Source organism: Octopus bimaculoides, chromosome 12 (assembly GCF_046866305.1).
Source record: "Octopus bimaculoides isolate indiv1 chromosome 12, ASM4686630v1, whole genome shotgun sequence".
NCBI classification, from domain to species: domain Eukaryota; kingdom Metazoa; phylum Mollusca; class Cephalopoda; order Octopoda; family Octopodidae; genus Octopus; species Octopus bimaculoides.
The window spans coordinates 65,245,355-65,265,378 of NC_142939.1; the positions used below are offsets into that span (position 1 = coordinate 65,245,355).

The following is a 20,024-nucleotide window of genomic DNA, read 5'->3' on the forward strand; positions in this document are numbered from 1 at the left end:
TGATTCTGTGTAGGTTATATGTACGACCAAGTTTAACACCAACACACGGTCTTTGGGTGGTATGCTAGCACACTGGTTTGTGCCTTCTGTCATGACCATGTTCTGATCATTGGACTGCAGCCATGCTGGGGCACTGCCCTGAAAGGTTTAGTAGAACAAATCAGACCCAGTACTTGTGTTTTCTAAGTTTGGTACTTCTATTGGTCTCTGTTTGCTGAACTGCTAAATTACAGGGATGTCAACAAACCAATACTAGTTGTCAAACAGTGAGGCAGGAGACAAACACACAATGATGATGATGATGATATATATATGGATATATGGCATTAGATAGGGCTTCCAGCTGTAGAAACCATGCCAAAACAGACAATGGAGTCTGACAGCTCCTGTCAAACCATTCAACCCGTGCCAGTATGGAAAATAGATGTTAAACAAAGATGATGATGATGACACACATGAGGGGCTTCTTTTAGTTTCCATCTACCAAATCCACTGACAAGGCTTTGGTATGCCTGGAGCTATGTAGAAGACGGCCAAGATGCCTGGTATTAAAAAAAATTTTTTTTACAATTCTCCATATAAATGATTTGTTTTGAGAGAGAGAGATAGGGAAAGAGAGAGAATGGAAAAAAGCCACAACTAAAAGAGGAATGAAATCATAATAATGATCCGATGTCGGAGTTCAGCCGATTGACGTGTGCCACTGCTAGCTGTACATCCTAGCAGTTTACACTATAAAGAGCCTGAGTGCGAAAAACTTGGAACCAGTGCCAACACAGAGCAGACAAAGTGTATAACAGATATGAAAGTAGTTGTTGGTTTTAGAGTGGGAGACATTGTGCAGACTTCCAGCTGCTTGGAGATATGGGAACGGTTAATTTTGTAAATATGTCTTTTTGAATATTGAGCAGCTAGATCACCAGGCTGCATTTCTGTATTTTTCATCTCAATACAGCCGACTGTAATGTACTGATGTTGGTGTGAGGTAGTCAGCTAGATTAAAGTTTATTAAGCTTATGGCTAAAGCAATATTTTCTACCAAGTCACCTAGTACTGTTATTTTTTTGACTTGTCTTAGTCATCAGATTGTGTTCATGCTGGGGCACTGCCTCGAAGGATTTTATTTGAATAGATCGACCTCAGTATTAACTTTTTTCGTAAGTCTGGTACTTTTTAAATTATGTCTCTTTTGCCAGACTGCTAAGTTATGAGGGATGTAAACAAACCAACAGCAGTTGTCAAGTGTTGGGAAGGAGATAAACACACACACACACACACACAAAACAGGCTTCCATCTACCAAAATCACTTATAAGGCATTGTTCAGACCTGGGATCTAGTAGTGCTATGCAGTGGGACTGAACCTGAACCTGTGTGGATGCAAAATAAGCTCCTTAACCACACAGCCATGTTGGGAACTTTTGTAACAAAACCTTGTTACCAGGAAGTTTGTATCATAGAACCAGGGCAGTCTCAGACAGGTTGATGTAAAAAGGGTTGAATGAAACCCAAAGAAACGAGGGATCTACGTGGTAGTATCAATAGCCAACCTACACTGTCCAATCTCACCCCTTAGACATGGAGTTTGGACCACTGTGGCTCTGTAGGCTAAGACTGCTGTGGTGACCAGCAAGCTGTGGGTTTTACATTGAAGTGGCCTTCTCAGGCAAATTTGCCTTAAAGGCCCAGGAAGTTCCACCTACCCTGGAATTATCAAAGAAGGCATCAGACTGCCTAAAGGGCTCCACTTCTTAGTTACTGTCAAGGCTGATTCCTTAAGCCATTTCCTTTCCCAAGACACTCAGAAGGCAGTGAGGGTTTCTGCTTAGAGTTTCTTCTATAACATGCTAATTAAACCGCAGCTGGGACCGTAACAGGTGCTGCTATTCCTGGTCAGAGTAGACCTGGGGACCTTAGTGGCTAAGAAGCAGTTCGACACCCCTCAAAACTCTAGAACTCTCAAAACCAGAGCCCCACTACTGGATTCAGTTTAAAGTCACACCTAAGACTATATCTAATGTACAGTATGTATACCATATATCTTGGTATCTTTATTTCAGACATAATGTATGTAGGACAACATTACCCAATGTTTCCTCCAAATTTTGCTTGTTTTCAAGACAATAGTTAATGAGGTTGTGATTTGAGAGAGGGATTTAACTGCTGTTTCTAACAGGTCGACAGAACAGTAATTCCTCTGCACCGTGAGGAAATGTCTGATTAATTTTCGCATTCCCTGCAAAAGTAATATCACATCTGATGATGAAAATATCAGTTTTCTAAGAACTAATTTATCTTTTCAAAGTAAAACCACATCCTGTAATGTAGAATAATAAAGACCTCATTATTTTTAAGAGTGAATTTTATTCTGAAAACTGATTCTAATAAAAGTAGATCTCTTTTTAGGCACTTCTGCCTCTCATCATTCCATGTCATCTTTCTCTTGTCTTCCGCCCTGTCAATTGTATCATTATTACTATCCAGCTGCTTCCCACCCTGACCTCTCGACCTTCCCCAACACATGCATTATTAATCATCCCCAACCCCTTATCCACCCTTCAATCCTACCCAATCTTTAGTTGTTGCCTACCTCCCATCCCCCCGTTCCTCCATCTCTTGCTCCCCACACTCCCATAATATCCCCCACCATATTAGTTCCTCTGTCCCCACTTAACTCTTATCATCATATACCTTGAGGAACCACCTGGATACCTTATACCTCAAGGGGCAACTAGTCATCTCATTGCTATTATTTCGTTGCAGTTCTTGCTCAGCACTTTTACCCTCTTCCACACGTGAGTAGCCATGTAGCTTTTCTACAAATACATGCCCTGCCCCCACCCTCACCCCTCCTAGCATAAAGACCACCCCATTCTCCATCCCTGGGGAGGAGGTTGCATGGCAGCCTCACTAGCACTGGTGACATGGAAAAAGCACCCAGCACACACTGTGAAGTGGTTGGCAGTAGAAAGAGCATCCAGCCTTAAAAACAAGATCAAAGCAGATAAAAGCAAACAATGCAGGCCTTGGGCCTAGACCCTGCCAAACTGTCCAACCCATGCCAGCATGGAACATGGATGTTAAATGATGATGATATATAATAAAAATATGGAGGCACAGGCATCGCTGTATCGTTAAGAAGTTGGTTTCCCAAGAATGTGACTCAGGTTCAGTCCCACTGCATGGCATCTTGGGAGTGTGTCTCCTATAGCCATAGGCCAGCCAAGACCATGCAAGTGCATCTGGTAGATGGAATCTAAAAGAAACCCATCGCACATGCGTGCATGCAAGTGAATGAGTTTGTGTCTCTTCATCCTGGTGCCACACAATAGATGTAAATGGGCATCAAAATCATTCAAGCGTTGTTACTCGTTTTCAGTCTTCCATGAAAACATGTCAGGTCACAGGAAAATATTACCTTTGCTTGGAAACATGAGCTTTGGTGATTTGCCTCCACGAATTCCAGACAGCCCATGCAAGCATGGAAAAGTGGTAATTGAAATGGAAATGATGATCTACATTTTCCCCTCTTGATTTCACTCCCTGCAATGCCATCTTGCAAGCACCCCAGGGGCAGAACGCCTGATATAGGATCTCCCTCTTTGGCTTATATGATATAAAGTAGATGGGAAAAACAAAAAGAAAGACACTCACTTCTTCAAAGAGCTTGCGGTCAGCCATGAGACGTTTTGAAGCCAGCGACTTAATGACATGATGCAGCACAAGGAGGGAACGTTCTTGTAGCAGCCTATCATTACAACGCACAACCATTAACAGTGTGGGGATTAGCTCAGGCCAATACCTCGGGCAGTCCATACGAGCTATCTTACCAATGAGGACAGCAAGCTGGGTAGCAACCTGGAAAACACAAGACACAATAGGATGAGAGAGAACAATAGTAGTAGTAATAACAGTTTCAAATTTCGGCACAAGGCCTGGAATTTTAGAGGAGGGGACAAGCTGATGACATCCACCCCAGTGTTTCACTAGTACTCACTTCATTGGCTCTGAAAGGATGGAAGGCAGTTGACCGTGGCGGAATTTAAACTTGGAAATGCGAAGATGAACTAAATGCCACTAAGCATTTTACCTAGCATTTGAACTCAGAATGTCAAAAGCCAGCAGAAATATTGCAAGGCATTTTGTCCTAAGTTCAAATGATTCCACCTAAATAACACATCTTCACATGATATCCAAAACCACTCCGTTTTAATGCCTTCATCTTTAAATCCAAACTATCTGTCATTTTATGCTTTAGTTAAGTAATGTTCCAGACACCAGCTTAATAATGACACCACTTGTCTTTATCTTTTTTTGTTTGTCTTCTTGTGAATTCTCCCCTAATAATGACAAAGTTACACGATTAAACTTCACCAGATGACAAGGTCATGTGGCTCAATGGCAGGAATAACACATGGAGTCACATACATACATCACAGACTGGCACAATCTGTCAGGGAGCAAGTGGCTGGGAAGCAAACCCCTTAGTCCCACAGATATGCCGAGACCTCAGCAAATTCCTGATAATTCTTTAGCAAAATTAACTGAAACACACACACACACAAAGGTTGTTTTATTTCAATTGAAATATGAAGATGAACAGCTGTGATGCCTGACTGACTGACTGTCAGCAAAGCGGGTACTCACCTGTGGTACAGGCTCATTGAAGTTGTCTATTAGACGCTTCTTTAGAGCATTCTTCTCTTCTTCTGCTATGGCACTAAAGGTAAAAGGAGAAAAATAGAAGAATTAAGGGTGTAGATACAAAATAACAATGGGGAGAGAGTTTGTGAGTGTGAGAGAGAGAGAGAGTAGGAAGACAAGGAGGGATGGTAAAATGAAGAGAGGGAGGAGCATGTGTGAAAGAAAGTGGGAACATTAGTGAAATACAGGGTGAGAGAGAGAGAGAGAGAGAGTAGAAACATGAGTAAGAGAGAGAAAAGAGGGATGTATTAACAAGATAAACATGAAATTCAAACTCCCAAACAGCATTTGTACACATTAAGTTGTAAAGTAATTGGATGACACTAAACAGTGTAGATCATCTCATTATCATCATTTAATGCCCGCCTTCCATGCTGGCATGGGTTGGATGGTTGACGGGAGCTGGCCAGGCAGGAGCCTGCACCAGACTTCCGTGTCTGTTTTATGATTTTTACAGCTGCACGCCCTTCCTAACACCACTGTCATGAATTGAAGATGAGATGGGTCATCTTTGAAATTCTCAAAAAGAATTTGGGTAGGTGCTGGCAAGTTGAAATTAGCTGGTTCTTTTTTATCTAAGATTGAGGATGAGTTGACAAATGTGAAGCTTCTCCATAAGAAAAGTCACAAGATTTAATAGGTTCATAAATGTCTGTCGCTTATCTAACATCACACTGGAGATGCCATGCTGGTGTTTTTTTCCCCACTACTCATAGCTGTGTGGTCGAGAAGTTTGCTTCTCAGCAAAATGGTTTCAAGTTTAGTCCCACTGCACGACGCCCTTGTGAATGGACTTGGTAGACGGAAACTGAAAGAAGCCTGTCATATGTATGCATACATGCATGTATGTGACATCGTTGTCATCATCATCATCATCACCACCATTTAACGTCTGCTCTTCCTGGGTTGGATGGTTTGACATGGAGTTGACTAGCAGGCAGCTGTCCAGACTCCAACTGTCTGTTGTGGCATGGTTTCTACGGCTGGACGCCCTTCCTAACGCCATCACCTCAACAAAATGCACTGGGTGCTTTTTATGTGCCACTGGCACAAGTGCATTTATGCAGCACTGGCACAGGTGCTTTTCATGTGACACCAGCACCTGAAGGGACAAGCCTGCATATGTGGAAAACAGCGATTTTACTTAACTTGACATGTCTTATCAAGTACAGCAAATCACCACATCTCCTGGTCCCTAGTCATTTCCTCATTGAAGCTCAGCATCTGAAGATTCTTTCTCACTTAATAATTTGCTTGAAAACAGGCGAGGGTTTGTGACAGAGAGGGCATCCAGCCAGAGAAAGTCTGTCTGACCCTTACAAGCCTGGAAAAGTGGATGCTAAAATGATGATGATGATGATGATAGGGTATTCTTCAGAGTACATTCCAATAAATTCCTCCAGGGAACATCCAAGAAGAATTTATTGGAATATACAGTTCCGAAGATGGACAGTCAGAGAATATCTAAACTAAAAGCTTTGGCAAATATTTTAATTCTTTTATCTATCACTTGTTTCAGTCACTGGACTGTTGCCATGCTGGAGCACCACCTTGAAGGGATTTAGCTGAACGAATCGACCTGAGTACTTACACTTTTAAGCCTGGTGCTCATTCTATCAGTCTCTTTTGCTGAACTGCTAAGTAACAAACAAACCAACACTGGTTGTCAAGCAGTGGTGGGGGACAAACACAAAGACACACACACAGCCATAGAAATGTTGCCAAATCAGACTGGAGCCTGGTACAGCCATCCATCTTACCAGTTCCAGTCAAACCATCTGACCCATGCCAGCATGGAAAGCAGATGTTAAATGACGATGATATATATATATCTCCACCCAACCATAAAGATTTATGCCAAACAGACCTTTCTGGTGCTGGTGCCATGTAAAAAGCACCCAGTCAACTCTGTAAAGTGGTTGGTGTTAGGAAGGGCATCCAGCAGTAAAAGCCATGCCAAACCAGGCAGTGAAGCTTGGTTCAGTTCTCTGGTTTGCCAGCTCCTGTCAAACCATTCAACCCATGTCAGCAGAGAAGAGGGATGATGGTAATATATATATGACAGATACGACAGGCTTCTACCAGTTTGTCTATCAAATCCAGGCTATGATTGGCCTGGGGTTATAATAGAAGACACTTGCCTAAGGTGTCATGCAGTGGGATTGAACCTGAAACCCTGTGGTTGGGAAGCAAACTTCTTACCACACATCCATGCCAGCACCTTAATAACAATACAATGAATTTTTCCTAAGAGTCTTTAGAATATACTAAAATGCATTTCAACCAATCAACAGTGGAATACTTACTTGGGAGCATTTCGCCGCCAGTATCGTTCAATACCATTCTTAAAGTAGAGTACAGCCAGCCATCGTATATTAAAATCAATCTCATGATTTTGAAAGATTGTCTGCAAATTGAAGAGAAAAGGAAAATTATTAAAATAAACCACACAAGATTTTAGAGGGGAGGGGGGGGGGGGGGAATAGTTTTAGTTAATGCCAAAACTGAGATAGAAGCATTCCTACAATTCCATTCCATCCAAAATACTTTTGCAATCTGAAGACTACCACCCGTCACTGCCCTCTTTATAAACACTTAAACAAAAGCAGGTGAATCTGGCTAGTGAAACGCTTATCGCTATTTTCTGTTCTCATATTTTCATAGAATTCCAAAAATATATCAGCAGCAACACTGCCACTGCATTAATACTGCAGTTCTACAAGAACTGGTGCATTCATGTTGCAAATTTTCAGAATTGTTATAGTGAGAGTAGCTGTGTGGTAAGAAGCTTGCTTACCAACCACATGGTTCTGTGTTCAGTCCCACTGTGGGGAACCCTGGGCAAGTGTCTTCTACTGTAGTCTCGAGCTGACCAAAGCCTTGCGAGTGAATTTGGTAGATGGAAACTGAAAGAAGCCCATCGTGTGTGTGTGTGTGTGTGTATATATGTATATATATATGTGTGTATGTATGTATTTGTGTGTCTGTCCCCCCCCCCCCCATCGCTTGACAACCGATGTTGGTGTGTCTACGTCCCCATAACCTAGCAGTTTAGCAATAGAGAGATAGAATAAGTTCTAGGCTTAGAAACAATAAGTCCTGGGGTTGATTTGTTCGACTAAAGGTGGTGCTCCAGCACGGCCGCAGTCAAACAAATGAAACAAGTAAAAGAGTATTAGTAAGAGTGCTTCAGAATACTTGTTCCAAATCCCTGTGCTCCAAGTTCAAATCCCACTGAAGTCAACTTTGCCTTTCATTACAGAGAAAAAAAAGACAGTGGCTTAGTGGGATTATAAGCACAAAAAGTTTAGGCACGTGGCTTAGTGGTTAGTGCATCCGGCCCACGACTGTAAGGTCATGAGTCTGATTCCTGGTGGCACATTGTGTCTTTGAACAAGGCACTCTATTTCCCATTACTCCAGTTCACTCAGCTGGAAAAAACGAGTTGTACTTGTAGTTCAAAAGTGTCACACTGACCCATGTTGAGAACTATGTTAAGAGTTATGCATGTCTGTGGAGTACTCGGCCACTTGCACGTTAATTTCATGAGCAGGCTGTTCCATTGATTGAACCAATCGGAACCCTCGTCACTGTAGCTGACCAAGTGCCAGTAGTAAGCACAACAGATCAAAGGTCATGAAGTATTTTTTTGTGGTTGTTTGCCTTCTGAGTTCAAATCCCAGCAAAACTAACTTGGGTGATAGATTTAATCCAAGACCACCAGGCACTTGGGGTATTGTCTTTAGTAGAATCCACTCTGTTGCAAGCACTTGGCCCAGGTCTCTACCTCACTCCCTCTGATTCCCCCCAACAATTTTGGAGCACCTGTAAAGGGTCAGGGACACTACGAGGGGGTGCTGAAAAGTTCCTGGCTTTGGGTAAAAGAAAATATGGACCCCCAAGGGTCATGTGGACCCTGGTTAAGAACCACTGGACTATGTCTATGTAGCAACATCAAAGACAACAGAAACCAAAGGAAAAAAATTCAAGGATTCAAGAATACTAACAACAAAACATGGATGATAATTCATTACTTTGCTTTTTTTTTTTACAGACATTTCTAAGCAACATGAAGAAACTGGAAGATTCCTCTATTCTAAAAAGCGGCATTTGTACGACTATTTACCCATAAGCATTCAGCTTACTCTGTCAAATGTAATATTGATTTACATCGTTTTGAAGTAATCATGCATTATCTTGTAGCTTTTGAGATTTCAGTGGGATTGTTTATTTTTAGACTGACACGGTAGAGTAAGCACGAGAGGTCAGATCCGGCTGGTTTGCACATAAAACAGGTAGAATATTTGGGTCAGATGAGGCTGGTTTAAATGCTAAATGGTTACAGTGAGAGGGTGGACCATTCACTATGAACACCACTTTGTCATTCACCAAATGAGAAAATCGTTATCTCTGTAATGTCAGATGATGTAGCAATAGCATAATTAACAAAGTTATCATAATTAGCCATGACACAAGGTCTCTTTAGCCTTTATCTCTCATTAAACATCCTCCTCTCACTACAAACAATACACATTCATTCATAAAATGAGAAAATGGTTTTCTCTTTAATGTAAGGTCAAGAAGAAATGTCATGTTAACCCTTTTGTTACCAAATTCCTGTTAAAATAAAATGCCTTTGTCTTAATTAATTTTGGGTAATAATGAAGAATTTAGTAAAGTAACTTTATCATTCTTGAATTGGTATTTGGAACATAAAGGACCCCTTTCAGCTATGAATGACCATGGGATTGCACCTAGAAAGTTCCCCTCCAAGGCACAAGTCCGGGCAAGGTTGTTTGTGGAAGACCAGCAGTCACCCATGCATACCAGCCTCCTCTTCTCTCCATGCCACTGATGTTATCCAAGGGAAAGGCAAAGGCCGATACAGCTTGGCACCAGTGTCATTGCAACTCATTTTTACAGCTGAGTGAACTGGAGCAACTTGAAATAAAATGTCATGTTCAAGAATGCAACATGCAGTCCAATCTGAAAATCGAACTCAGTACCTCATGATTGCAAGCTTCATGATGTTCTAACCACTGAGCCATGCAACTTCACTGAAACATAAATTAATATGAAATTTCTATCAGGGCTGTGGAGTCGGAAACAATTAAGGGGTAGCTGGAGTCAGAGTCGGTAAAACTATACCGACTCTGATTCCGACTCACAATGTCTTTATTCTTTCATATAAACCAGTTATAAGGCCTACTCAAAGTATAAGCGTATGCATATGCTTTATGGGATATGTAGACCACAATCAATTACATAAAGAAGAGTCGGAATCGGAGTTGGAAGTGCCAATAGTACAGGAGTCTAAGTTTTTTGTTTCAAATCCACAGCCCTGATTTTTAGTCTACTTTAAAAGAGAAAGTTTCTTTCATAAATCCATGGGCGTTCTTGGACAGTTTGGTATCAAAAGAGTTAATTAATGTTACAAAAGACACTATGTACTATCTACCTTTATATTCCTTTAATGCTTTAAAATTCAGATCACTCTGTCAAATTTAAAGCTTATTTATTTGCATCGTTTTGAATTAATCATGAGTTGTCTCATAAGCTTTGAGATTTTAATGATGTGACTGTTTATTTTTGGAATGACAGTTGTAGGATAGATATAAGAGACTGAAGCTGGCTAGTCTGAATGTAAAACAGACAGGCTAATTGGGCCTGATATACCACTAAGACCATCTGATGACCTATGGAGTTCTCTTTCTTTCTACCTCTCACCCTTTCATGCCAGGCCATGTAGCAATCACATATAATCAATGTTATCAAAAGGGTACACTGCCATTTAGCTCTTTTTCTCTTTGACCTTTTAGTATTTAAACTGGCCAGATCTAGCCTTCACACCTACCGAATAATGTCATTCTAAAAATAAACAATCACGTGTGTGGGTGTCACATAAAAAGCACTGGTGATGGTGCCACGAAAAATAGCACCGATGATAGTGCCACGAAAAAAAAAAAGCACTGGTGATGGTACCACGAAAAAAAAGCACTGGTGATGGTACCACGAAAAAAAAAAAGCACTGGTGATGGTACCACGAAAAAAAAAAAAGCACTGGTGATGGTACCACGAAAAAAAAAAAGTACTGGTGATGGTACCACGAAAAAAAAAAAGCACTGGTGATGGTACCACGAAAAAAAAGTACTGGTGATGGTACCACGAAAAAAGCACTCAGTACACTCTGTAAAATGGTTGGTACTTGGAAGAGCATCCAGCTGTAGAAGCCATGCCAAAACAGACAGGGATCTGATGTGGCTCCTGGCAAACTGTCAACCAATGCCAGCATGGAAAACGGAGATTAAATGACGATGACATAAAAATATCAAAGCTATGCGATGATGCATGCTTAATTCAAAAGAATGTAAACAAATAAGGTTTACACTTGATAAATCTGAATGCTACTCCTAACGCCATCTAGTCACGGATTTTCTCTCTCGATGCCATCATTGATACAGTTCATGCAGCAATGACATCATTCAACCACTACAATATACCAAGCAGTCTACTTTAAATACAAAGAATCAGCTACTTATGTGCAAACTTTTACTCAAATTCTTTCTGGAGTATTTCAAGGATTAGCAATAAGAAAATCATCTGGCTGTAAAAGAATGCCTTGCAACTTTGTTTAGAACATGAAAGCATGGGGAAATGACACAAAAATGGATGTGTGTGCATCTCTCACAGCCTGACAACTGGTGCTGGATTAGGTCTCCGTGACTTAGTGTTTTGCCAAAAAAAAAAAAAAAAAAAAAAAAAAGATCAAGAGGATAAGCATTAGACTTTCAAATAAATACTGAAGATACTTTCACTGGCTAAACCCTGCAAGGAAGTGCCCCAGCATGGCCACAGTCCACTCACTGAAACATGTAAACGACAAAAGAATTTCAATGACTCTGGGATGATGAAAAGCAAAGGGTACTTGGGTGGAATTGGTAGCTATGAAGCTCACTTTGCAGTTACATGGCTTTGGCTTCAGTCCCACTGCACGGCACCCTGGGCAAGTGTCTTCTAGAGCCCCGAGCCAAACAATGCTTTTGAGTGAATTTGGTAGGAAACTGTGTGGAAGCCTGTTGTGTGTGTGTCTGTATTTGTCTCCCGACAACTTGATGGCCAGTATCGGTTTGTTTACAACCCTGTGACTTAGCAGTTTGGAAACTGACACAAATAGAATAAGTAGTAGAAAACTTGAAAATAAATACTGAAGTCGATTTACTGAACTAACCATTTCAGAGTGGTGGTCCAGCATGGCCACAGTCTAATGATCAAAACAAATAAAAGTCAGAACAAAATGACTTGAAACATAGTAGGAGATACCCAAGGTGCTACACAGTGGGACTGAACCCTAAACCATGTGGTTGCAAAGCAAGCTTCATAAACACCCAGCCATGCCTATTCCAATAAATTTTTAAAAAAATGTTTTTTTAAATCTAGAACAAGACTGGGTTATTCCAACAAAGTTATAAAAATAGTTAAAAACAAATCTTCAGCCAGTTAAATGTTTAACAATAGAAGATGAGGTGTAACACAACCGTTAACCTAAATATTTTGCTTTCTATGAAAAACAATTCACAAAAACCGTTACTGCTGATCTGAGGTGTGTTTGTTTACGATAAGTGTTGCTGTTTAGCCCAGGTTGAGCAGCAGACCATAACTATTGTTATTCTTTCTTGTATAGCACATCTAGGACTACATCATCCCATTGTGTCTCTTTTTCTGTCTAAGGTCAATAGGGTGTGTAATGTAATTTGTATGAGATTTGGTTGTTGTTTCCAGGGGACTGAGTAGCCTGATGGAGGATCTCTCATCGGTAGGTGAGAGGTGTGATTCATTTCACATACTTGATTTGTTTTTTATCTTTTACTTTTATTAATCACTGGACTGTGGCCATGCTGGGGCACTGCCTTGGAAGGATTTAATTGAACTAATCGACCTCAAGACCCATATTTCTTCTATAGTCTGGTACACATTATATTGATGTCTTTTGCCAAAGCACTAAGTCACTGGAATGTAAAGAAACAAATACCAGTTGTAATGGTGAGGGAACAAATACAATGATGAAGTGTGTGTGTGAAATTTTGCAGTCTTGTTGTTGGTAATGGTGGTGATAATGGGCACTGCATATGTATATATGCCATATATATTGGAATATATGCAGTCTTTGAGAAATTTCTGTGCTTATATTTGGTATGTGTGTGTTTCCTTGATATCAGACAATGGCTGTGAACAAGTATTACTGTCATACCAACAGTGTTATTTGCCCAAACCTTCACTAAACCATGTCAGGCCATGGAGAAATATTACCTTGCTGGGAAACAGGTAAGGGTTGATGACAGGAAGGGTATCTCTGTTATCTGATAGTTTATATAAACAACAGATTTACTTAATTGACAGTAACATGCCAATGATATTGACTTTGCTTTTTTTTTTTAATTTTTTTATTATACATGTTTCTTCTCTGCATAAACCAATCTGTTATCTTTTCAAGTTTTTATTTCCCTCTCAATGTCTGATAAGACCTATCTCAAATCTTATCAGATCAGCTTGTCTACTAACCTTGAAATTAACCCATTCAATACCAAGCCAGCTGAAACTGCCTCTGGCTCTGTAGCACAAATGTCTGGTTTTCAAAAGTTCTGAATTAAAATTTTCCACCAAACTTCAGTCACAAGTTACATTTCTAACACTAGCTTAATGATAACTAAGTTATTTTACTAAATTCTTTGTTGTATCTAAAATTAATTGACAGAAACACATTTTAAACAGAAATATGGTAACAAAAGAGTTAAACATGCTTTATCTCCATATTTTTCAGCAATTTCTTTTTTATCAGACAGGGTAAGAGCCTTCCAAAACTACAAAAGAGTTACGGGGACAGAAGGCGGAAAGAGGGAAGGATAATATTAGTCAGTCTTCCTTCAATATAAACATCTTGACCTTTCTATGTGACCAACAAAAACACAGATAGTTGTTTAAAACACTGATAGGTGTCTCATTTTACATACTTGATTTGTTTATCTTTTAGCATTTTAACCGTCCATATCTGGTTCAAATATTCTACCTGTTTTATATGTGATTTATAAACAATCACATCTTCCAAATTTCCAAGCCATGACATAACACAATTAATTTAAAACCATAACTATTTAATGTCCATTCTCTATGTCATGAGTTGGACGGTTTGATAGGGGCTGACCAGCTGGAGAGTTGTCTGAACTCCATTTGTCTGATTTGGCATGGCTTCTATGGCTGGATGCCAACCACTTTACAGAATGTACTTGGTGCTTTTACCTGGCATTTGTCAGAGTAGTCTGAACACTAAAGGGCAAAATGCCAGGTTATCCTGTTCCTTTTTCCAATGTAAAAAGCACCCACTACACTCTCAGAGTGGTTGGCGTTAGGAAGGGCATCCAGCTGTAGAAACACTGCAAGGTCAGATTGGAGCCTGGTGCAGCCTTCTGGCTCACCAGGCCTCAGTCAAGCCATCCAACCCATGCCAGCATGGAAAGTGGATGTTAAACGATGATGATGATGAATGTGTCTCTTTCTTTCTTTCTTTCTTTAACCTTTTTGATACCAACCTGCCTCAAATCACCCTTGGCTCAATGATGCAAATTTACGTGTTTTAATGTGATCTAAATTAAAATCTTCCATCAAAATTTCATGTTAATTTTATGTACCAAACATCAGTTTAATAATGACAAAGTTATTGTTATACTTGGGGATGGCCATATTTTGCCAATTAAACACGTTGCACTTCAGCTTGACTATAATGATGAAGTTATTTCATTAAATTCATTATTTTCAAAAGTTAATTAAAACAATGTCAGTGTTTTTTCAATACAAATATGGTAACAAAAAGGGTTAATGCAGCAAGGTGTAATATTTGAAGGCTATCTAGCTACTATTTATAGCAAACCAAGTGACTGTTCAGAGTATCCATGGGTAACCTGCAGCCAATGAGACTTTCCGAATGGCACACCTATTGAAAAATTACCTTGAATTGTTTAGGTAGTGCAGTCCACCTGATGAGGAGCCAAGCCTCATGTGACCTGCTTTTCAAAAAAGGTTGCCCATGCTTGATGTAGAGGCACCCTCAATGGTTCAAAGCACTTGAGTAGTTGTTGTTTAACCCCAGGCCAATTCTGAAGGAGCACATCCGTGCTCAAATATTTCAGCCATACTTTATCATCTTTCTCCTACATGCAAGTGACCCAAGACAACATTATTCAACAAGTTCTCTCTTAAGGATGACAAAAAATGTTTAAAAGGAAATATGACTGCTATTTCAAGCAAATCAAGTACCCATATAGTTTTCTCCCCCATTGGTTGTTGCTTGACTCCAAGTCAACCCTGACACTAGGTATGTCTTACTGTGACCACTCAATCTTATTGTTAGAATAATTACCCAATGTAGCCTTCCTTTTTTTAAGCCATTAGGGAAGTAGTTCTCATCTGGGGTTCCTCTGGCCTGGGGAGTGGGGGTGGTCATATATATAAGATTTTGTTGTTAAAATTCATCGGCAATACAAAAAAATATTAAAATTTTTTTTTATACCATTCTTAATAATATTTAATTACAAAAATACAATAAAATTACTTTTTATATACAGTAGAGTGAAATAGGGATCAAAAGGGTCCACAGGAGCAAAAAAATGGTTGAGAACCCCTGCATCAGTGTGTAATTTGAGGGAGATTTGATTACTATTTCCAGCAAGTCTGAAATCATGTTGAAGCTTTTCCATTGATTTGTTAGAGTTTAAACGATTTTGTCAATTAGCTAACTGCATTAGTCCTAGTTTGTATTAGTGACAATAGTCACAACAGTGGCAATAGCAACACAATTGCTTTAGTCAAGTGCAACAGTCTTAATCACATGCAACTGCTTCAGTCACGCACACAGCTACATCAGTCACATTTCCAGCTGCATCAGTAACACACAGCTGTCCTAGTCACGTGCAGTAACATTAATCACATTCATAGCTGCTTCAGTCACATGCAACTGCATTAATCACATTCATAGCTGCATCAGTCACATGCAGCTGCATTATCTGCCACTTTATATTAGTCACAGTTGTACTAGGGTCAATCTGCATTAACCATTGTCCATCATATCAGTCACAAAATTGTATTTATTAACAATCTAGAAAATCTTGCATGAAGATTTGTTTATAAATAGCCTTTCTTGTATCATTACTAAACGTGTTTGACTTCTGAAAATATTAATCACATAACGCAACACACTCCTCCTTTTTTCACCCATTCAAAGAAATATTCTTGGAATATTATTTGCGCAACTCTGTCTCTTTCCTTTCCCTCCCTTTCTCTCCATGTTATTCCCCTCTGTTTCTCTACTCCCTCTGACTCTTCCTCTCTCCTTCCACTACCATATGACCAGTTACAATCTAAGGCGGTGCCCTCCTTTTTCATGTTGCCTTCAACTGGATTGGTAACACTTCTCTGTGTTCCTTGCTCTGCCTTTCCCTTGCTTTTAGTCCTTTAGGACATTTTTCATTTCACCTTTGCGTTATACAACACTTGTCTGTGCTAGCCCATGGCTTTTTTTGTTCTGACCTCCAGTGTTTGTTTTCTGTTCTTTTGTGTATTTAGTATATGTTTTACAACTTGACCATCTGTGTCTTTTATCTGTTTGTTTATTACTATACGTGTTTGACTTCTAAATATATATATATATATAAGCCATTATTGGACAGTTCAATGATGGCTTAATAGGTCCAAATTTCAAAGTACCTGTCAATGCTATTCTTGTTAAAGAATATTAAATTTGCACCCAACCAAATGTTTTGAGTAATCCTTCAATTTAATGTAAAATCATTTTTATTATAACATAAGAACATTCATATATATGGCAGTTCCCTAGCATGGCTACAGCCTCAAGGCTGAAACATAAAAGAATATATATATATATATATATATATATATATATATATATATATATATATATATATAAACCATCATCATCATCTTAACACCCACTTTTTCACTGCTTGCATGGATCAGATGATCTATGCGACCATTGATAAACTTTGCTGAAGCAGAATTTTCTATAGCTAGATGCTCTTTCTGTTGCCAACCCATGCCCGTTTTTAAGTGAGGAATTTATTCCCAGCCAGTCTATCAAACAGTGAACTCTCTGGACATGGCTTCGTAGAAGACTGCAAGTGAATGCCAGCTGTTTGTATGAATGGTGGAATCAACAATCAATAAGCAAATGCCAAGACCTATCAAGAAGGCTGGATATGCTTTCACGGAAGACTGCAAACAAGTGACACTGTTTTGTATAAATGGTGACGCTTCGTTTACAATTGGTGTGCAGATGTCAAGACAAGAGAATACATATTTAGTTGCATACACATACATCTTTTTATCTTTTACTGGTTTCAGTCAGACTATGGCCACGCTGGGGTACTGCCTTGAACCATTTTTACTTGTCAAATGAATCAACCTCAGTACTTGATTTTTATTTATTCATTTTTTTTAAAGTCTGGTACTTATTCTATCAGTCTCTTTTGCTGGACTGCTAAGTTACAAGGACATAAACACACCAACACCAGTTGTCAAGCAGTGGTGGGGGATAAGCACAGACATAAAGACGCACATACTAAAGGCTTCTGAAGTTTCCTTACTAAATTTTACCCAATGTATTGATGAACCAGAGGAAACCAGCCAAAGGGGTCCTTACAATGAGACTGCACCCCCAAACCAAATGCTGCCAAGGTAAACTTGTTTCCCACACAGCCATACCTGCAGGGGCCTCTGAGAAATGTTTGAAAGATACTGTTCTATACATATACTGTGAAATGTCAATGAGGGAACCTGTACATGGTTGTTTAACGAGCTAGAAATAATTGCTAAATCTCTCTCAAATCACACCTATCCTCTCTGTCATGTGCCATGCTTAAAAGATGTCAGCAATCAGAGACTCCTATGCCTTTCTGTCACACACACAACTGGCACCTTACTGAGCTGGTCTTTCTGAAACCAGATGGTAAGGTCATTGGGTGTTTTCTTTCTCGATTACCATCTTGATTGATCAAGTGCTCAAACTTTACTTTTCTCATATACACCACACCCTAATCTAGTTAAAAAAAAAATCAAGGACATGATGGATGATGTCTTCCAAAGTATTATATTCCTGAAAAAATAAAAGACAGGATGGTTGTGGCCAGAATTCTTTTGATTGTAAGCCTGCTTGATTAGGACAGACCACAAGCTAAATGCAAGAGCTGAAAGTTTCTCAGCTGACGGCGAAATAAGAGTCTTTGTTTGGACATGTTCTGAGAGGACCAAATACACTGACCAGTGGCTGTAATTCTTAGTCACAAAAATAAACTAGAGGTGCAGGCATGGCTGCATGGTTAAGAGACTTGCTTCCTAACCATGTGGACTTGGGTTCAGTCCTATTGCATGGCACCTTAGGCAAGTGCCTTCTACTTATAGCCCCAGGATAACCAAAGCCTTGTGAATGGATTTGGTAGACTGAAACTGACAGAAACCTATTGTATGTACATATGTATGCTCATAATTAATAAAGTATGTCTTTTTAGGACAAAATGTATTAGGTATCACCAGTTAAGTGCTCAAATTTGAACAATGCCTGAAGATCTGGAAGAGATGTTTAAAGGGCAGAGTAAACTAAAAGAGCAGTTACTCTATTTGTTAACATTTACAATTACCATGAAAATATCATACAGGATTACTACTAAGAAAATCTCTCAAAACCTTGTCGGGTTACTATATGGAAATTTATACAGAGTTCCTATGACTCATATCTATACAACTATGGATTAACTAATTCGGTATTGCAACAGTCTTACGCAATCGGCAGAAGATTGGTGAGGTGAAAAAGCTCGATGAAAATCAAAAAGTAAGGCATTTTGAAGTGTGCTCGATGCTCTTTCTGTGAAACACCAATGATCCTTTTCTTGACCGAATTGTCACTTGTGAGGAAAAGTGGATCCTTTATGAAACGATCAGGTCAATGGCTTGATCGTGATTAGTCCCCCAAACATTTCCCAAAGTCAAAGTTGTATCAGCCAAAGATTATGGTAACTATCTATCTGGTAGTCTGCAATTTGTGTTGTCCATTACAGCTTTCTGAAAGCCAATCAGAGCATTACAGCAGAGATTTACTGCAATCAACTCGCTAAAATGCATGCTCACTTGCAAAACCCAATTCTGCTCCATGATAATGCAAAGCCATGTTGCAAGAATCACGCTGCAGGAACTCACAGACTTGGGATACGAGACTTCACCACATCCTCCATTGTCTCCTCATCTTTCACCCACTGACTACCATTTTTTAAAGCATTTAAACACATTTTTAGGTGATAAAACTTTCAGGGTCCAAACCAGAGGTCTCAAAGATTTCTTAGCATCAAAGCCAGTAAGTTTTTATCAATGAGGCATAAATAATCTCGTTGATTGATGGAAGAGATGCATAGATGTTCACGGCTCATACTTTGACTAATCAAAACATTTCTATTGCAAATTTTTCCAGAATAAAATTGTTTCTGAAATGAGCTATTATTTTCTGAACAACCTAATATATTCCTATTATAATCACTTATGTGATTATACAATTTTCCATGTTAATATACTTCTTGTCGTGACTATTCCAAATATACTTACTCTATTCTCTCTTATATTCTAATATGCACATACGTATGTGTGTGTATGCATGTGTATATGTGTGTTCCCTTGTTTTGACAACAGGTAATGGTTGTAAGCAATAGTTCATTTCCAGTCTTCTATAAAAGCCATGTCTGGCCAGGATGAAATATTACTTTGCTTGGAAACAAAGGAGAGTTGGTGACAGAAAGAATAACTGGCTGTAGATAATCTGCCTCAACAAATTTCACCTAACTCTTTTAAATAATATATATATATATGTAAAATGGTGATTGCATCACCTTCTCCATCATGGGACAGTACATTACACACACACAACAAACTGCTACATAGTTACGGTTTAGCAAATCCACTAACAAGGCATTCATCAGCCCAGGGCTACAGTAGAAGACACTTGCTTATCCTAAGATGCAGTGAAGGAGACTGGACCCAAAACCATGTGGTTGCAAAGTGAGCTTTTGACCACAGCTATGCTTGCCCCTCTGTATATGCATATTTCTCAGTGACCACACTCGAGATCCCAGCTTATCATAGGTCTTTGCTATCATTTTCTGTATCTCTTCCCCATCCAGTCCTTAGTAACTTTAGCATAATCACCAGGACATCATAACGAAAAAATATTCTGCATCAAGCACAATAAAATATTTTTAAAAAGACCCCAAAACA

At 39.4% G+C, this 20,024-nt stretch overlaps 1 protein-coding gene across 1 annotated transcript in view; it reads right to left on the bottom strand.

Annotated features, from left to right (window-relative positions):
- LOC106884472 (importin-11) overlaps nt 1–20,024 on the bottom strand; it is a 57,458-nt gene that overhangs the window by 25,956 nt on the left and 11,478 nt on the right. Inside the window, exons 5-7 of the mRNA XM_089361289.1 lie at nt 7,010–7,110; nt 4,647–4,719; nt 3,654–3,857 (exon numbers count right to left, since the gene is read on the bottom strand). Of these exons, the coding sequence (XP_089217415.1) occupies nt 3,654–3,857; nt 4,647–4,719; nt 7,010–7,110 (378 nt within the window). The remainder of the gene's footprint in view (nt 1–3,653; nt 3,858–4,646; nt 4,720–7,009; nt 7,111–20,024) is intronic.